The sequence below is a fragment of the Carassius auratus genome, unplaced genomic scaffold (assembly GCF_003368295.1).
Source record: "Carassius auratus strain Wakin unplaced genomic scaffold, ASM336829v1 scaf_tig00034940, whole genome shotgun sequence".
NCBI lineage: Eukaryota > Metazoa > Chordata > Actinopteri > Cypriniformes > Cyprinidae > Carassius > Carassius auratus.
Window position 1 is genome coordinate 43,001 of NW_020526184.1, and position 16,753 is coordinate 59,753.

A 16,753-nucleotide genomic window follows, 5' to 3' on the forward strand; every position below is an offset into this window, starting at 1 on the left:
CATGGCAAGGAGGAAGTAGTAAAGAAGGACAAGCTGAGTTCGTGTTGTGAAGATAAATAAAAGACAGACATGTTAAGATTGCACCGAGACATTTTATTTAAATACTGAACAAAACACTATCCATGCGCATCTGGTGTTCTTTCCATCTTGCCAGACATGTCAAATGTTCTTTTGAACTTGCGTTTCCAGTCCCGGTACCCTTTAACTGTGAAAGTCGAGTCTACTACGGCATGCGCACTATTGAACACTCGACATGGGAAGCAGAATGCTGCTTCAGCTTTTACACTATATTCAAGCCAGTCACAAGTCTCATACCATGAAGACACAAAAGAGTGATTTTTATTATTATAGCGAGCAGGGTATCGCTGTAAAATGATCTGATTCAGTCCTTCATTTCCAAGATCATCAATGGCCTGCAGCTTTGGCCCAGTCACAGCCACAGCGACGGCAATCAAGTCATCACTAGTAGTAGGCCCATTCATAATTACACCCACTGCTCTGTCTACGCTGTGAACTTTTGTCTTATAAGACAAATTCTCCAATCCTACCATCTCATTAGCTCCAGAGTTGTCTCCACACACGTTGGTGTTGGTCAAAGTCGTCTTTGTCACCTACGATTACGAATCTTTAAACCACTTTCTTATATCCATACTGTAGGTTTTCTGTACAAAACCGCCAAAAATCTATTCTGAGATCGCATTCAATGCGCAGGAATTACGTATAAACAATATGCTATGTTTATATGCTTATGCTTAACTAAATGAATTGCATGATTTATATATATATATATATATATATATATATATATATATATATATATATATATATATATATACTTACACACAAACTGCATATTGTAATTTGAATAAATAAAACTACTAACACAAAAATAGCATATTGAAAGGTCTGCTGCTGGAGACTTGCCATTGGCTGTTGTATTTGAATAATTAATGAGGTAGGTCTTAGCAAGGATTGGGTGCTTTTTTGGGATGTTTTAACAGTCATTTATGCATATAATTATATTTACAACTATTTTATGTGTAATAATGCATTGAATAATGAATTGTCTGAATCATTTCTGAAGGTAATGTGTTATGCATTTCTAGTGATTACTGTTCCTGTGAGCTAAGTTCTTCTCACAATCACAATGATCTCAATTGTTGACATGTAATATGTAGAATCTAATGCAAGTTGGCTTAATTGTCCTGTGGATTAAATTAATGAGGGCACAATCAGTCATTTGGGGGTGCATCCCCAAGTCACTGTTACAGGCCCGTTGTCGTACACCCCCCCTTTGACGACGGGCCTGTAACAGTGACTTGCCATTTTATTTTCACATTTAAAGTGTCATTAAAAAAATTATAATTAATTTCTTATAATTTCAAATGAGTATTCAATATTTTATGTCTTGTATATCAAAACATTATTCATGCATTTGTAACTATAGGTTAAATGCATTCTTGCTAAACAGTGTGTAAATAAATCTAAAAGCCGCTTCTGTTGAAGCTTCTCCATTTCGTCTGCATTGAAAAGATGAGTTTGTTGATACTGATTTGCCTGGGTAACAGGGCCTGCCCTGTCCCATTTGTGCCTCCCTCCCACTGTTAAAATCGAAGTATTTTTTACTCTAAGTAAATTAGTAGATTTTTAGATTGGTACATTTACTTGTACTTAAGTAAAATTTCATTAATGTAATGGTACTTTTACTTGAGTAGAAAATTTTTGTACTCTTTCCACCTCTGGCAATATATAGGCCTACACTTTATTGTCTGAATAACTGGCTAAGATGACGCATGAGCTCAGTCTGCAAGTGATTTTGACGACTTCATTAAGTTTTGTTTTATAGAAAACTCTTTTTAAAAGATTTTCATTTTGTATAAATTGTATCTTAATTTTGATCAATGTTTTATCAATCAATTGCCCATATTTAATAAATAAGAAGCAAATATGTAGCAGACAATGTAATGAGTAATCACTCATCAATAATGAGTAATGAGTAATCAATGTAATCACTTGCATTGCACGTGAACTGAACGGTGCCGAAACTCAGCTTGTGCCTCATAGATTTGAGAAATATGTACCGTATTTTTCGGACTATAAGTCACACCTGAGTATAAGTCGCATCAGTCCAAAAATACGTCATGACGAGGAAAAAAACATATATAAGTCGCACTGGACTATAAGTCAAATTTATTTGGAACCAAGCACCAAGAGAAAACATTACAGTCTACAGCTGCTAGAGGGCACTCTATGCTGCTCAGTGGTATACTACAGGAGCATTTTAATTAGGATTATATAGGGCCGCCTAATAAAAATAAAAATAATAATAGTTATTATTATTATTATTATTATTATTATTATTATTTTCTAATACAGTAATAAGAGAATGAGCCTAATATCATCTTGATTATGACAGAGAAATCTGCTTATGTCAATATCTCTGATTATCGTCTATCGTCACAACCAATGTGCCTGTTTCTATAAAGTGGGGCAATTCCAACTTTGCAAGGACATTCTGGTGCTTCTGACTCACAGTCTGCAATTATGTTTACATATTTAATTAATTTGCGAGTTTTGAGCAGAGTAGCGTTTGTTGTTTCTCTGATCACAAATGCAGACATGGGTTTTATGTTTACACAACGCATAAAAAAAAGACATTATAAGTCATTATAATTAGTAATTATGTCCCCACTGGATGCAACCAATGCCTCAATTGTAATGGGTTTTATTGGTTTTGTCTCATTGCACCAGGACACTGCATCACAGTATGTTAAGGGGCGTAACATTTCTTAAAGAGGCATTAGACACAGGTGCTTGTAATACCAAGTTTAAGACATTGTTCAAATAAGTACAAGCTAGAGAGAGAAATAATAAAAGAGAGAGAGTGAGAGACCTTTTTTTAAGATGATGTCTAGTAGCTTTGAAAGAGATAATTTTTTAGCTGTCGCTAAACAATTTTCAGGGATTCACCATTCCGGATAGGGGTGAGAAGATTATTCCACCAGCCAGGAATGGTGAATGAAACTGTTCTGGTAAGTGATTTTGAGCCTCTTTGTGATGGTACCACGAGGCGTCGCTCACTAGTGGATCTCAGACTTCTGGAGGTGATGTAGATTCGTAATAGTGAGTGGAAGTAGGCGAACGGCGGGGCCTGTCTCTGTTCTATGTGCAAGCATCAATGTCTTGAACCTGATGCGGGCCGCAACCGGTAGCCAGTGCAAGGAGATAAATAGAGGTGTTACATTGGCTCTTTTGGGCTTGTTGACCGCTGTATACTGAAGTTTTCTACCTATTTATTTTTATTTTCGCTGTAGTTCATGTTTGTGATTCCACTTACTGTTAATAATAAAAATTGCTATCGGCTAAGAAGGAGTTTCGATTTGAGATTTGAGCAATTGCCCTGCTGTTGACTATTGGCTGTGCTAATTAGAAGGTGGCCACAGCTGTTTTCACTTTAGTGTATTAGACTGTGGATACTATTTTGTGTCTGTGCAGTGACACGGAAGCGTTCAGGCCTCGTGTTCAGCCTCCTCTTGTGATGACCGACAAGTGTAATGACCTGCAACTTTACCTGCTCGACTTCACAGAGCAACGAATCCGCCAACACACTAAGTATTATTTTTATCTTCCCTTTACACACTCTGCTTTCCTGTCTTCTTTTTTTCCACCTCTATCATGTGTCTTCTCTCTTGCTCTCAACGGAGGCAGTCGCATTTCTTTCCTCTCCCTCCCTGCCTTTCCTTGCTTCGCTTGTTTTTCTCTTGTCTTGTCTACTTGAGAGACTCTCTCTGCACTGCTCTCCTAAACTGGAATATGGATCTGATAAACTGGTCTCTCAACGCAATTGACACCATCTTCTCGACGAGAAGCCTGGGTTCGGGGGAACCTGACTGCCCTGCCGGAACGTTTGCAGCTGGCTACACGATGGACGGGTGGGCGAATTGGCGGGTCGTGTGTCTGGCGACTCTTTCCGTGGAGGACATTGAAGACATCTACCTATTCTGAACCATGATAACAGGTCTTCTGTTGATTGGATTAGGCTTTGCCCTGGGTTATCGGAAAATTAAGAAGACGGGAACAGCCGTCCAAAGCCTCACAAGGCTGCCCGTCATGATTGAAGTAGTGGGCAGAGCGGTCAGCATTGAGACTGAGACTATTAACCGCAATATGGATAACATCATGAAGAAGCTCACGGATTTGGAAAAGAAATTGGAGAATTTGGAGACCAATGGACAATGAAAAATCATAGTGACCGTGAAAAGAAATGCGGCTACTAGACCAAACAACTGGTATCTTATCTTCTTTTGGCTTTCTTTACCAGCCTTGGCTGGATGAAAAAAATCTCCCAGGCGAGCAGGGCAGCTTGACTTCTCTTGCATTCCTTCACCCTCTGCCACAGGCACCTGCTGATTGTTGACTCTATCTAGGACCTGACCAAGGACGTCTCCATGGCCGGACTGAGGCATCTAGAGAGAGTCTCAACTCTCCAGGCCTACAAATACACAAACTCTTACACATATACAGATATGCATTCACCCTCCTACCCCCCATCCCCCGCCTTCACCGCTTTGTTCCTCCAGTCTGGCAGGCGGGTCTGTGACCGGCGCTTTCAAGCTGCTGGGACCGGATGGCTGTTTGCCTGCGCTGGATTACCTCAACCACCCCAAGTTCCGTACCCAGTTGCAAAGTCGTGTGTCTATGGTGTATTGATTATGTGCTTTTTTGTGCTGAGGTGTTTTTCCTGTTCTCATACTGTGCTCCCATAAGGAGCATAGTCTGGGTGTTGGTTTTTTTCTCCTCACTTACCTAATGTTATGCTGTACTTATTTCTTCCTCAAATACCCTGTCTTCCTGTCCTGTCTACCCCACTGTCATATTGTATGTATGTATGTATGGACAGGTTGATGGCTAATTTCGCTGGTACTTGTGACTAGTGACAATAAAGGGCTACTACTACTCCATAACATTCCGGTTGTCTCTCGACAACTCTCTAATGTCACACGCAGACACAACACAATCTTGCTAACCTGCATCCTATCTATCTCTACATCCTCTACTGCACATCTTTCTTTCTCTGTTTGTCTCTGAAATTGTCAGTCAGCTGTCAATAAAGCATATTTCATTTTTGCTTTTTCTTTACATTCTACACTCAGCATCTTTGGCTTGACTGAGACCTGGATTCGTCCAGACGACTCGGCAACCCCAGCTGCTCTAGCAAACTATTTATCTTTCTTTCACATGTCTGGTCTGCTCATTTCTTAAAAGTGGGAATACTCAACCCTCTCTCCCCTATGCAATAATAACCCATTTGAATCTCATGCGATTATTGTAATAGATCTTATAACTTATACTAAAGTATGCTCTACTTTAAACTCTTTTCTATATGATATTTGTCCTCTCTTCTCCAGACCAGCACGGGCTGCCCCTTCTAACCTCTGGTTATCTGATGTTCTTCATGAGCACTGGACAAAACTCAGGGCAGCAGAGAGAAAATGGCACAAATCAAAAGATCCGTCAGCCCTGAGCATGTCTCAGTCTTTACTTTCATCTTTCTCTGCTGAAGTCCGTACTGCCAAATCTTCATATTTCCACAACAAGATCAACAGTGATCCAGACACATGTAATCTCTTCAAAACATTTAGTTCTCTCCTCTGTCCCCCTCCACCACCTCCCACCACTTCTATAACAGCTGATGATATCGCCACACTTCACAGACAAAACCAGAATGATATGTGACTCAAATTATACAAGACATGTATTTTACCTTCCTTTACCTTATTTTATAGAAAATAAGAAACAATTGAACAGCTAGCCAGCCAAGCAGCACCTCAGCCTGGAGAGAGGTGTCTAGCAGTACACACATCACATGTGAATCAGTAGTTGCTAGCTGCAATAGTTCAATAATAATTGTTAATTTATGATATGACTTATATGACTTGTTATTAGTTGGTACCCATAATAAGTTGGGAAAGATCTGTAGAAAAAATGGAAAAGGTAGGCTAACTTTCTGCCAGGATATTATTCTTGAAGTTTACAGACATTTCCTGTAACCCTACACAAAATCAATTAATTTTTTTTATTTCATATTAACAGTACATTTTGCCTGATTTTTATTGACTTTTCTTAGAGTGTGGCATATTAACAAACTAATGCTTAAAACTATAACTGTTCAGAATGTGTAACTTTACTACATAAAATTTAATTGTTCTAAAATGTGTAACTGTTCAATAATTTAATGCTGAATTAAAATAAAAAAATATCTATTTATAAAAAAGTTTTGTATTTATATTACATTTACAAATACATTTTGATTGTTTTTATTATTTTTCCAAACATATCTAAAATTAACATTTAAAATCATATTTTTGTTGAGATTTGAGTAATCTCATTTTGAATTCAATGAAATGACACAAATTTCCATCATGTAATGACATCATCACCCAATGACATCACAACATCATTTAGCAACTTTTAGCAACAAATCAACCTGCCTTTAGCAACTTTCCCTGAAAATTAGTTGGCAACACTACTGCCCGCTAAAACTCAACTGTACTTCCAATAAGATTTCAATTAAAAACCTGTGCAATCTGGAGTTTCCTATTAGGGCGGAAAAATAACCCCCACACAGATTTCACTGCATGTTCAAGTTGATCATGCAAATTCGACCAACAGAAAGATGCTGGGCTTGAAAGTGAAATCTATGCGAACTGTGCTTCATACATCTCTACGCTATTGACAATGGCACTTTAACAATATACAATGAGGTGTCAGAAATTACCTGTTCCATAAACCTCCACCTCACACAGCGCGAGATTTCTCTGGATGTTAGGAACGTACATGTTCACATAACGACCTTCCATTCCACCGCAAGAGAAACTGACAGAACTGCCTGCTGGGGCAAGTGAAGTGACACCACATCTACAGAGAGAAAGAGAGAAACCACGACACAATCAGCTGACCTGCTCAAATCCAGTTCTCCTGACACATTCATAACTGTTTTCATAACTTCACCTGGGATTGTTGTTACCGTTGTTTTCCAGAGAGTTTCCGATGCGGATCTCTACTCCAGTCGTTTGATCCAAATAGTCGTCGCCTCTGTTGGTGACGGTCACTTTGTAAATGTAGTAAGAATCCAGCAGGTCCAGTCTCCACCACGGGTTGAGCTGGTATGATGTGATGGAGCAGTATGTATCACCTACACCTGAAGCGTATCTGATGCCGTCGATGGCCTGTGCAGCTCCAGAACTGTAATATGTGGATGACTGTACAGCTGTTCCTTTTAATGGCAAATTCTCTAAAAACATTTAAAGAGACAGAGGGTCAAGACTCAAATGTGTGAAGTTTCAGTACATTTCATTTGGGTTCAAATATTAAGTTTCAGTCCAAAACACTCAATTCCATTTACTACTACATTAAAATCTGAAGTTAATATTTTGAATGGATCTGCATTAACATGACCTAACCACAAGCAGTTGTATTTTATTACCAACATTATCAAATATTAATAAAAACTATAAGTTCTGTATTGGTTAATGTTACTTAATGCATGTTAACTAATGGGACATTACCTTCCAAGTTTTCTGAACTCCCCTGAATGGAAAAGACACCTGTTACAAAACAAAATATCTCCATTGCTTTCTGGGACGTCCATCAAGTTTATGTTGCATTTGATTCTTTTAAAAAATTTTCATAAAGAATAGCTAATCAGCATCTATAATTGTACATCATCAGACTGATGTGGGTCATTTATACTCACCCAAAAGTAAGAACAGATAAGAGAGTTCCTCCATCTTGTTTGTTAAAGATCATTAACCAGATACCTGTGATAGTCAGATATGACAAGAGCATGCATCCCTCCTTTTATCTGTGTTTCTCTTAGCAGCTCGAGTCTCCATTCTTACTGAATATATTTCACACATCACAGGATCTCCAGAATTGCTTTTCTCAGAACACCTCTCAGATCAAGTCTGATTTACTAAACAAATCTGGCAAAATGCAAATAAGGATGAGGACTTCACAGAATAGTACACCAAGTTTCTTACACCTTCCAAGTAAAATGCAACTACTTCCAAGGACATAAAAATTTCCAGCACTTTAGAACTGTGGTAAATTTCCTTTTACATACATACTCTTACCTCAGTTAAAGCACACTCACAGATACAACACAGACACAACTTACTTGTAAATCGTTTGGATTTTTAAAGGCACATTAGCAATTTACATTGTTCTAAACAAAAATCAGTATTGAAAGCTGTTCTTAAATGTATACCACAAAAGCACTTTCATTAATTTTCACTTTTCTCTTTAATCGCGACAGTCTTAAGATTTAGTTTAACAGAGCAGGGGAAATTTTGTTTACCTTTATATGCTCGAAGCGCACACTATCCCATGGAAAACAAAGCCAAGCAGACTTAACAGGGCGCTACTCAAATATTTAGTTCTTGGTTCACCATAATTTGTCATTTCGAGCCATCACTGACTGAAGCAGCAACCTCCGGCAAGAAGGTATTTTTTTTTTCTGTCATCTATCGGAGGATTAACTAGTAAGAAAGCTAATTATAATGAACCAGTGCACTGCATTTTCAAGCACTTTATCTAAATCCAAGCATTTTTTTTTTTACCTTGAAAACTCAGCATTAAATTTCAAGCATTTTCAAGGATTTCAAGCACCCGTGTGACCATGTACGATGGCAAACGTGACAAGTATAAGGCCTTCACCAGTCATCGGAGGCTGGCAGTGGAGCCAGCGAGAGCATAAATCTCACTTATGCAACGACAGGTCTAGCACGATATAATACTGGACACTAGATAAGCCTCAACAAGCAAGTGGTTCCAGTACCCTGATAGCTTTAAGTAAAGACCTTCAGAAAGGCATTTAGTGGGTCAGAAACCCCTTACAGAAGAATAGATGTAGCGAAGGGTGCTCTCTTATAACAGCTAAAAAGATCAGCATGCCCCTTTAAAGCAGTATGACAAATATGAAAACTTAGGCAGGTTACTTGCTGCCTCGCTGTCGTATCAGGCAATGACTTTGCAGGCAGCGTTTTTACAGGAAGACACCTCACGAAACTGATTTGGGACAGGCTTCTGAGGCAGAGCAATGATTTAATGATCTACAGAAAAAATATAGAGAGCTTTGGATATTTCATAACTGCAATATTAATTTCTCACTAGAAATTACATAAAAAGTGGAAAACGTTGATCAAAAATATACATTTACACACAAAATGACCACCGACCGCAAATTTCAGACGCCATCTTTATTTTTTGGTTTAACTGTCACAGAATAGAATGCACAGGATTGTTGTAGAGAGATGGACTAGTTACCAGAAGGTCAATGGTTTGAGTCTTGGTGCTGGCAGGAGTTGTAGGTGGTGAAGAGTGAATGAACAGTGCTCTATTCCTCCCTCAATACCCATGAATACCTTGAGCAAGGCACTGAACCCCCAGTTGCTCCCTGGGTGCTGGATATATATCTGAATACTGTTCCGGGTGTGTGTTCATGGTGTGTGTGTCTGTGTTCACTGCTCTGGGTGTGTGTTCATGATGTGTTCACTTCTCACTGCTGTGTGTGTGCACTTGGATAGGTTAAATGCAGAGCACCAATTCCGAGTATGGGTGACCATACTTGGCAAATGCAACAACTTTCACTTTCACTTTAGTTTATCTCTCCTGATTTCCACTCCATCAGTCTGATCGCTGATCATTTCCATGTGGTTTTGTGTGTATCTGAATGATCTCAAGCAGGATGTAAATCAAGAGCTCCACAAGAGTCCATCATCTGCTCAAACCTCAAACAAAGACCTGTCACTTCATACAGATCTCAGACTGCACACATTTTTGGCTGTTTTGCCTCACACACAGACATAAGCAACACTGTAAGCTATTAGTGTACTCAATTCTATTTACTACTATACATTAAAATCTGAAGTTAATATTTTTAATGGATATGCGCTTACATGAACTAACTATGAGCACTTTCATTTAATTAACCAACAACCAACAAAAAAAAGATTAATAAATACTATAAGTTGTGTATGAGTTAGTGTTAGTTACTGCATGTTAACTAATGGGACATTAGTTAGTACTTTTTTACCTTTCAAGTTTTCTGAACTCCCCTGAATGGAAAAGACACCTGTTACAAAAACAAAATATCTCCATTGCTTTCTGGGATATGGGTTAAATTTATGTTGCATTTGATTCTTTAAAATTGTTCATGAAGAATATCTAAACAACATCTATAATTGTACATCATCTGACTGATGTGTGTCATTTATACTCACCCAAAAGTAAGAACAGATAAGAGTTACTCGTGACATTACTTTACTGGTGATAACTGAGTTGACTCCCCATTTAAATGGCAAGTGAAACATAAATCTATAATCTATACTTATTTACAGCTTTATCATAATAGGCTGTATATTAACTTATTGGAAGACAATCAGTAGTTCTATGTGAAATCAGACATTTAACCTGGTTAGCTTGGTGAGTTATAACTCATTGTTTTGAGATTGTAAATGTGTTTTACCTTCACCTTCAAGATGTTTGGTCCTGGTTTGTCACAGGCGCTTCTTCAGTGACCAACGTTAACATTACCTCGCAAAAAAAAAAAAAAAAAAATGACATTGTACTCAATCCAAAAAAGCAGAACAGTACTTAAAAGGATGCAAAAAGACCCATTAATCACATTCTATGCTACAGAACACTTAACTGCAATGAGCGCCCACTGTCAGCCATTTTGTTTAAGCTGTTCAGCGTCTCACTTTTCTCAAAATGCAGTGTCAATTAGACCAGTGGTTCCCAAAGTAGGGGTCGCGACCCCACGGTGGGTCGCGAGATGATTTCGATATAGGCTTTATATATTTTTGTTTCAAGTAATTTAACTCTTTCGCATCGCACGTACGATCACACCGGTGTGATCAGTCTAGACTAGTCCCTGGAGTGTACGACCACACCGGTCAGTGCATGACGTGAAATTCAAATGTGCTCTCGCGAGTTGGCTGGCGCTGAGCCAGAGACAAGTGCGCTCAGAGCTGTCATCACAACTTTTCAGTGTTTTCAACCACATAATGTTTATTTTAGGTTTCAGACATATAAGTACTAGAAAAAACAATACATTTAGAGTTTGTAAAATACACACTGATGTCAAAGGAAGAGGCAATAATAATCTTTTTCATTATAATTAGACACATTTTATTCATATCAGATACACATTGTGTAAGTAACTTTAAAGTTTACTCCATTATTCTCCCAGTTCACCAGCCACTTACTTTTATGTATTTCGGGAGAAGTGGATGAATTCACGTGTTGTAAATCCAACAGATCTGATTCTCTGAACTGCGTCTGCGGCACAAACTAAGATGGCGGCGCCCATCGCGCATACAGCTCAACTAACGCGATCATTATAAAGGTGTTTAAACAACAAAACACTTCCACTTGCATATATTTGACAATCGGAATATCAGCTATTTCATGCCATATCTAACAAATTTGTTAATATTTTGAATAAAAAAGGAAAAATGACAAAAGCAGATAATTCATTCAGCTCTGTTGTTGCTGCGGTATGTCACGTGACAAGCAATGACGCGTCACCATGGAAAGCATAAAGTGACACATCTAACGGATTAGCATGAGTGTGTGTGTGTGTGTGTGCGCGCGCGCGCGCACGGGTGTGAGCACGCGTGTGAGCAGCTCAGACTTACTCGACTGGTTCCTGATGGCAGAATAATGAACGAGTTCAACCCAACATAGCTGCACAGTTACTTTCCGAGAGAGAACAGGTGGATATCGAGCAGCTCATGCAGAATTGTAACACTGATTTTGCACGCAGAACAATAAAATATAACTTCGTGTGCTTTGAGACTGGGCATAAAATCGATTTGCTGTACATTTCACGCGTGGAGAGGTGTTTTTTTTTTTTGGGGGGGGGGGGGGGGGGTCGCGGGTCCGCAGCGCATTTATCATGGGGTCGCGGGCTAAAAAATTTGGGAACCCCTGAATTAGACCGTCTAAGTAAAGACAACCATGGACTTATTTTAAGCAACAGTCTTTCCCCACTGACTTTAGTTGGTCAGGCTAATTCTTAAATGCAGTGTTGACAATAGATGCTTTTCCAAGCTAGTACTTCAAACGAGTTGGGTGGGGCTAATAGCCTTGGACCTGTAGCACCGATGCCAAAAATAATGCTGCGTTTCCACCATCAGTCCAGAAGCTGTGCTTCACTAAAACCCGCCCTTCACACATCTCTCTAGAACAACATCACACAACACCATCATTTCACCAACAAAGATAAGTTATCAGAAAACTATTAAGAAATAAATCACTGGAACTACTAGCGTGATCAAAAACCAAACAGGATAAAAGCGTCTGTTTATGGCATACTTTGTTAAATATTTAAATCTAGATGCATCTATGTTTTACTATAATAAGTGATACATGAATCATAATGAATTACTTTATCAGGATTTGAAATTAGTCACACAGAAATAAAGCGTTATGAACATAGCTTGCTTATTAAGTCGTATTATATACTTAAGTTCCATTGTATTCACAATAGCCTATATACATCACATTTAAAAATAATGATCATTTCTATATTTTTATAAAAGCTCCCGAACAAAAAAAAAAAAACATTGTTATATTTTTATGACAAAGGCTACATGGATTTAAACTCTCGAGACAAGACTTATGACAGATAAAATAAGTTACTAAATAAGTACACGATTGCAGGGTTGCCAACTCTCACGCATCTGGCGTGACACTCACACTTTCAGCATCAATCTCACACTCTCACGCACACGCAAGAAATGTCACGCCAAAATCCAGTTATCTCTCCTTTTAATCCGTTAATTTTCTATTGATGACTAGACCACAGCGTATTAATGACAGGAGAGGAGTTTAAGGCCCACAGCTGTTACATCTCCCTACAACGTTCTCACTGCAGTATTCTCTGATCGTTGATTGGCTGAAAACCTTGCACCTGATACATCAGTTGCTCGTGAGAAGTTCAGAAAGAGTTTGGAGCTTAGGTTCGGAGTCGGCACGAGTGAAAGTTTGGAAGACAATCAAGGTAAGCAAATAATAAAATGGTGAAAAATAAATAAAATGGTGAGCCTTGTCACTACAGACGAAGCCTTGCCTAATCAGTCTGTGTGCCGAGACTAAGTTACAGACTTCAACTATAGTTGCAGATGTTGTCTGAGATGCGTTATGATGTGGGATAGCTAAATTGCTCAAAAATAGTCTCATGTAGGGGCCGAAATGAACACCCGCCAAGCGCCAAATGCAGGTAGATTTTCAGTTTGGCGAGTAAATCTCAAATATTTCATACATTTTGATCAATATATATATTTCTTTTTTACATTTATTATTATACATTTCAAATTTTGCTCTGGACAATTTTTCATGTTTGTATTCAACATACAGTAATAGGCCTACCTTATTATCTCAATTAAATGTACTGAAATTAATGTGTATATATGACAAAACAAAAGGTTGTTTATTGTTTTGACCGGTAAAAAATTTTTTTCACCATTAAAAAGAGTAAGAGAGATTTTTTCAACTACCAGTCCCTGTGGCAGGTGAGCCAAAAAGTTAATTTCTGACCTACAGTAATTACGTTTTGTTAGATGAGCTTGCTGAAATATTTCAAAAGAAAGAAGAAAGATGAAGATGATGGAGAGGAGAAGAATCAAGAAGAGCTTCAGCAGGTAAGCTAGTCACATAATTAGTAATGTTCAGTTACTTGTTGGCAAAAACTGTTACACTAGGCTACCTATTCATTAAAAGATGGGCAGTGTGCCCTCCACCTGATACCTCAAAATATGAACCTGTCTTATCAGTGTTAGCACAGGAAAATCTAGACATGTAATTTTCATGGAGATGTGTCATGATTAGGCGACCATATCATTATAAGGCTGCAGGTTTTTAACCTAGCCTACCTTTTAGATAGAGGATAGAGTGGAGAAAGACAATGAAGAAGTGGTGGTGTTAAAGCTGCAGTAGGCAACTTTTGACGCTCTAGCGGTTAATAAACAGAACTGCTTGCGTCTTGCGGAAGAACATCGTAGCCGGAACTACTTCTCTCTGTTTATGTCTATGAAGAATCACAAAGGTACTGGGTTACTCCGCCGCGGTACCCCCGAAGCAATCTAAAATAGTCCGAATATAAACACTTATTATAGATGTACCCTAGTGATTCAGGACAAGCTAAAAACACGGTTTGGAAAATGGATTCATGGTGTACTCGCTTATTATGTTCATTTTTCTACATTTTGAACACAAACAAAGTTACGGACCGCAGCTCTGATTTGTTGATTTTTACCGGGAGTGCATGACTTTCTGCAAATGGCAATAGGACACTGGGAGGAGCCAGAGGAGCTTGATTTTTTTCACAGATTATCTGTCTCATATTCTACTGTCAGGACATAATGACAGGTTTAATAAATATGTAAAAAATATTTTTTTTTACAAAAGTTCCCTACAGAACCTTTAAGTGATGAGGTGCTGGTGGAGGAGAAGGAGGAGGATCAGGAGGAGGAGCAGGAGAAGGAGGAGGAGCAGGAAGATACAAGCACAGAGCCAACAGACAAGCAGAAAAAAAGGTCAAAATCAAGAGCCGCTGCTTACAATTCCAAATTGATCAGTGCCTGGACTAAAGAGTGGCCTTTCATTAAACCAGGCACAACAGAATTTCACTTTTGGGTTGAAGTCTGCCTGCATGAGTTGGAATGCAAGCAGGGCAGGGCAGATGTTCAGCGACATATCAGCAGAGAGAGTCATATCATAAAACAAAAAATCCTTGACAGTACCAAAAAAATAAATATATTTATTTGTTCGAAGACTGAAGAGATGAATCTGGACACTCAGGTAATAATTTTATGCAATTTCTTCATGTGCTTTGGCTATGCAGTTGCACATATTCTACCTCAGATGTAAACTCATCTTTTTTTTTTTACAGGCTAGAAGGGCAGAGGTCAAAGTGGCAGTGACTCTGGTCAGCCACAATATCCCAATAGCCTTTGCTGATCACCTCAGCCCGCTATTCAAAGAATGCTTTCCTGATTCTAAAATTGCCAAGAAATATTGTTCCGCAAGAACAAAAACATCAGCCATCATCAACAAGGCAATTAGTCCTTATTTGCTGAATGAGCTGGTGAGCAACACGAGGAGTAAACCATTTAAACTGTTGACAAATGGGTCCAATGATACAGGTGACCTTTTTATTATTTCCCTCTCCCATTAGGCTTTTACATAGTGCTTGAATCCAACATCTAATCAATACAACATAGAATAGGTATAGAGAATGACAAGTTGTGCATTGCTTGAACTGCTGCTTTACTGTTACTGTTTACTGACAATGACGATGGCAGATTCAGTTATTGTCTGATTGTGTAAAACTTGTGGCTTGTTCTTAAGGAAAGGAAAAGATGAACCTTTTGACTGTCAAAATCTGGGAGACCAATGGAGTTGCCCATAGATTTTTAGATATGGGAATAACAACTGGAGAAGGCTGTAGCATCTGCGGCAACCATATTCAGCAAGATGGACTCTGTGTCGAAAGAGCACAGTATACCATGGCAGAATTGCATTGCTCTTTCTGTGGACAATGCCAGCGTCAACATGGGAGACAGGAACTCTATCAAGTCAAGGGTGATGAAAGAAAACCCTTCAGTGTTTATCCTAAGTTGCCCTTGCCACATAGTGCACAACAATGCCTCTGTTGTCAGGGTTTGGGGCTAATCACCTGCCTTTTGGGGTTGTGAATGTGTGTTTGGATGGTTTGAGTGCTCACTGTGTCTATCTGTTTGATCTGAGTTTTCCCCGTCCTCCTTGTTTCTCCGTTGTTAACCTAAATTGTTCGCCACCTGTTCTCAATGCTCTTCTAATTTTCTCCCTTTATAATTCCCTGTGTTTCTCTGTTCATGGCCAGACTGTTGTAACTCTTACCAATAGCTCGAGCTGGTCTGTGTACTCGTCTTGTCTTGTCTTGTCTTGTCTTGGGGCTCCAGTGTCTTTTGCTGTTTTGCTCTGCCTTTTTGTTCTCACGAATGCAGTATTCCAACAAGATGCCAGCTCTCATTTCTCTGGGTCTCGGCTGCCTAACAAGTTAAACTGTGGAATGATACTCATCTGCCTTGTCTCATTTGCTTTAAATAATGCTCAGTGTAACCCACAACTGAATCCAGCCCATTTTCTCCTGACAGAACAGTCTGGCCAATTATGGATTTAGTAGGATCTGATCCACTTTGCTCTGCTCTCATACAGCAGGGATTTTGATTGGGTCAGCATGCCATCCAGCTCAACACCATTGGGCAGGACTTGGACGCTCTTAGTGCCCGAGTCTTCGAACTCCTCGCACGGTTGGATAGCCTTCAGCGAGAAGTGACGAGCCACACTGATATTGTCAAGTGTCCAGAGGTTACTCCTGTCATGTCCACAGATGTTGTCAAGTATCCAGAGATCCCTCCTGTCGTGTCCACAGATGTTGTCAAATTTCCAGAGATCACACCTTGAGAAGTTGCCCCAACCTACTTTGTCTGTTTGGCCATAGAGATTGTTCCTGTCTTGTCAAGTTCTCAAGTGTTGTTCCTACCGGTCACATCTGGGCCATGTAAAGTGATCCTGCCTGTCCTGTCAGACCTACAGAGGTCATTCCTGCCTGTTGGGTCAAGATCGTAGACTGTGTATCTGCCTGTCAAGTTATGGTCATGTAAAATGTTCCTGTCGGTTCGGTTATGTCCTGAGGTCATCT

The 16,753-nt window shown here is 39.1% G+C and overlaps 1 protein-coding gene across 1 annotated transcript; it reads right to left on the reverse strand.

Annotated features, from left to right (window-relative positions):
* Positions 1-5,531: 5,531 nt before the first annotated feature.
* On the reverse strand, positions 5,532-16,550 carry LOC113081677 (fucolectin-like). Its single transcript, XM_026253702.1, has 5 exons — positions 16,534-16,550; positions 16,247-16,396; positions 7,012-7,245; positions 6,779-6,918; positions 5,532-5,578 (listed from the first exon to the last, which is right to left on the reverse strand). Exons 1-5 carry the CDS (start codon positions 16,548-16,550, stop codon positions 5,532-5,534), a joined length of 588 nt encoding a protein of 195 aa, XP_026109487.1.
* Positions 16,551-16,753: the final 203 nt, after the last annotated feature.

Coding starts and splice junctions, on each gene's coding strand:
- LOC113081677 (XM_026253702.1), bottom strand. Junction 7,246..16,246: donor CTGTATGAGAGCAGAGCAAA/GTGGATCAGATC, acceptor CACATATTACAG/TTCTGGAGCTGCACAGGCCA. Junction 6,919..7,011: donor AACGGTAACAACAATCCCAG/GTGAAGTTATGA, acceptor TTCTCTCTGTAG/ATGTGGTGTCACTTCACTTG.